This window comes from Empidonax traillii, unplaced genomic scaffold, assembly GCF_003031625.1.
Source record: "Empidonax traillii isolate 1590-97213 ecotype Southwest subspecies unplaced genomic scaffold, ASM303162v1 scaffold957:size654520, whole genome shotgun sequence".
Classification (NCBI taxonomy): Eukaryota; Metazoa; Chordata; class Aves; order Passeriformes; family Tyrannidae; genus Empidonax; species Empidonax traillii.
The window spans coordinates 260,386-263,454 of NW_020956150.1; the positions used below are offsets into that span (position 1 = coordinate 260,386).

The window sequence follows — 3,069 nt, forward strand, 5'->3', positions numbered from 1 at the left end:
TTGACCCAATGTAGTATATATACACTATGTGTATAAATGCATATATAAGTAAATAAATATATCTATGGAGAGAAAGAAAATACAATGTAGTATATATAGTACATTTTTATATATTTATGTGTGTATATGTAAATAGTAGCCTGCAGCCCAACAACCCCAGGGCACAGGGAATTACAGCCAGTCCCAGGTGCCAAGGCTGGGCAGGGGTCACACTTACAGGAAAAGACAGCTGGAAAGCACAAGGAAAAAAATATTTACTCAATTAAATGATGCTCTGTTCAGTCATCAGATTTTTGTTTAAGTCAGTCTTTATCCCCTCCGGAATAAAGAGCTGATTATAAAACGGGGAGGGGCGGGGGCACAAACCCCTCAGATTAAAATAAAGCTTAAAGTATTTTGAATGCAAAGCTGCTCTGGGGCACGTCAGCCCCTCCTGCTCTATAAAGAGGCTGTGCTTTTGGGGAGGTTCACCTGCACCAGGTGGAGCTCCAGAAGCCCCATGTACTCCTCCGACAGCTCGCAGGAGCCCCCGAATAACGGGACCCCGGGGCCTTTTGATGGCCCCCAGTGGCCCCACCAGGCCCCACGGGCCATGTACCTGTCGGTGGCTGTGCTGATGGGCCTCGTCGTGGTCTCGGCCTCGGTCGTGAACGGCCTGGTCATCGTGGTTTCCATCAGGTACAAGAAGCTCCGGTCGCCCCTGAACTACATCCTGGTGAACCTGGCGGTGGCCAACCTGCTGGTGACGCTCTGCGGCAGCTCCGTCAGCCTCTCCAACAACATCAGCGGCTTCTTCGTGTTCGGCAAACACCTGTGTGAGCTGGAGGGCTTCATGGTCTCCCTCACAGGTAAGGACAGGGACCTGGAGACCTGCCTTGGTGCCTTTGTCTTGAGCGAAAGAGCTTTGGGAATGTTTCGCCAGCTTTCCCATCTCCGAAAGTCAGCGTTTTCATGTGGTGAAACTCGCGTCCTTCAGCTCTTCTTTAGCGCGGGGAAGGGTCAGGTAGATGGTTGGCTGTGCCAGGTCACCATATGCTCTGTCTTGGTCCTCATGGAGAGGGAAATGCCACTTGGGCACATGAGGAACCTCTGCTTGGTGTGTTTTTTGTGCGTGCTGGCTGATGTGTCAGCACACCTGTGGGTGAGGCTGCACCAGGGACACGAAACTGCACAAAACCTTTTGTCAAGGGCACTCCTGTGGAGAAACTGTGTTTGCAACCCCAAGGCGTCACAGACACCCATTGCCAACTTCATCTTTAAGGGCCAAATATCCTCACAGCTCTCCCTGCTGTTAAGAAAAACATCCGAATTCTTGTTAAAACCGTATTTGCCTGCACAGCTTTAAATCATCATCTGCCACATTCTGGCGTGGGCAGCAGAGCCTGTCCCTAAGACATAACCCCTCCTTCTCCCCCCAGGCATTGTGGGGCTGTGGTCCCTGGCCATCCTGGCCCTCGAGAGGTACGTTGTGGTCTGCAGACCCCTGGGAGACTTTCGGTTCAAGCACCGACACGCCGTCAGCGGCTGTGCCTTCACCTGGAGCTGGTCACTGCTCTGGACAACCCCACCGCTCCTGGGCTGGAGCAGCTACGTGCCTGAAGGTAGCGGAGGGGGGCATCAGACTCCACTGAGTCATCTTTTATATGCTTTTGAAGCACAGAATAGCTGGAGAGTGCCTGTGCTGGAATTCAAAGTGTTAGTATCTCCTGCTGCTCAATAATCCTCCCTGGGAGGTTGTTCTTTGGAAGGTGCCCACTGCAGGACCTGCTCTGGCTGCAGCCAGCATGCAGCCAGCCAAAACCTCCTTCTGTAGGGGCTGATCTCCAGGAAAATGAGAGGTGCTTGGGTGTCACTGCTAAGCAGGGGACAGCGCTGGCTGTTTCAGAGCCCATTACTGAGCCCCTCTCCAAACCCATTGTTGGTTTAGGCTTGTTTCCAAACATTGTTCCAGGTCTGAGAACCTCCTGTGGGCCCAACTGGTACACGGGCGGCAGCAACAACAACAGCTACATCCTGGCCTTGTTTGTCACCTGCTTTGTGATGCCCCTCAGCCTGATCCTCTTCTCCTACACCAACCTGCTGCTGACCCTGCGCGCGGTAAGTTCGGCGGGCACAGGTGAGCTCACGGCCTTCTGCTCGCAAAGCAGGTTTTTGTGGCACTCGGTGGAGCTGACACCTCCTGGCACTGACACGGGGGCACCCAAGGGATGGAAATGCTGCTGCAAGTTGCTCACAGGCATCTCTCTCTCTTCCAAACTCACTCCCCCCCCCCGCAGGCTGCGGCGCAGCAGCAGGAGTCGGACACAACGCAGCAGGCGGAGCGGGAGGTGACCCGGATGGTGGTGGCGATGGTGATGGCCTTTCTCATCTGCTGGCTGCCCTACAGCACGTTTGCACTGGTGGTGGCCACCAACAAAGACATCACCATCCAGCCAGCTCTGGCATCTCTGCCCTCCTACTTCTCCAAGACCGCCACGGTTTACAATCCAATCATTTATGTCTTCATGAACAAACAGGTGAGAGAGGGAGGCATCAGCCAACAAACCACAGCCTCGCTGGGGCTTCTGGAGAACAACTTAATGGGCTGGTAAAACATGGAGGAATCTTGTGTCCTATCTGGGAGCACAGTCACAGGCTCGATCCCAGATAAGCAGCGAGGTTTTGGGGAATAAATGGAAAGGGAGTGAGCAGCCTGCAAGCCCAAACAAGAGCTCATTTTCCACTTCCATGATTTTATGGGGTCAGGCAACTTAATGTTAGATCACAAGCAGCTCATTGAAGGCATAAAGCAAACAAAATGAAACTTTTACTGGCAATAAACTAAAAAAGAGTGGGGCTGGGAATAGAGATCTCACCCAAAATATAACCAGAGTCCCACTCCTCAGAGGTGACACCAGCTTTCTGCCATCACCTGTAACCCACCCCTCCCCTGCCCAGTTTCAGAGCTGCCTGCTGCAAATGGTGTGCTGTGGTCACCACCCCCGGGGGACGGGGAAAACCTCTCCAGCTGCCCCCGGTCCTCACCCAGAGGGGCTGCAGAATAAGGTGACGCCGTCTCACCCCGTCTGA

General features: G+C 53.4%; 1 protein-coding gene across 1 annotated transcript; it reads left to right on the forward strand.

Moving 5' to 3' along the window:
- Positions 1–408: 408 nt before the first annotated feature.
- Positions 409–3,069, forward strand: LOC114067704 (pinopsin). The gene is made up of 5 exons (XM_027903305.1): positions 409–848; positions 1,419–1,601; positions 1,952–2,097; positions 2,277–2,516; positions 2,938–3,069. Exons 1-5 carry the CDS (start codon positions 500–502, stop codon positions 3,067–3,069), a joined length of 1,050 nt encoding a protein of 349 aa, XP_027759106.1. The 5' UTR covers positions 409–499.

Bases quoted from the DNA above. Each gene is read 5' to 3' on its own strand.
- LOC114067704 (XM_027903305.1), top strand. From the start codon at position 500: ATGTACTCCTCCGACAGCTCGCAGGAGCCCCCGAATAACGGGACCCCG. The intron at 849-1,418 runs GTAAGGACAGGG...TTCTCCCCCCAG, and splicing joins CTTCATGGTCTCCCTCACAG to GCATTGTGGGGCTGTGGTCC. The intron at 1,602-1,951 runs GTAGCGGAGGGG...ACATTGTTCCAG, and splicing joins GAGCAGCTACGTGCCTGAAG to GTCTGAGAACCTCCTGTGGG.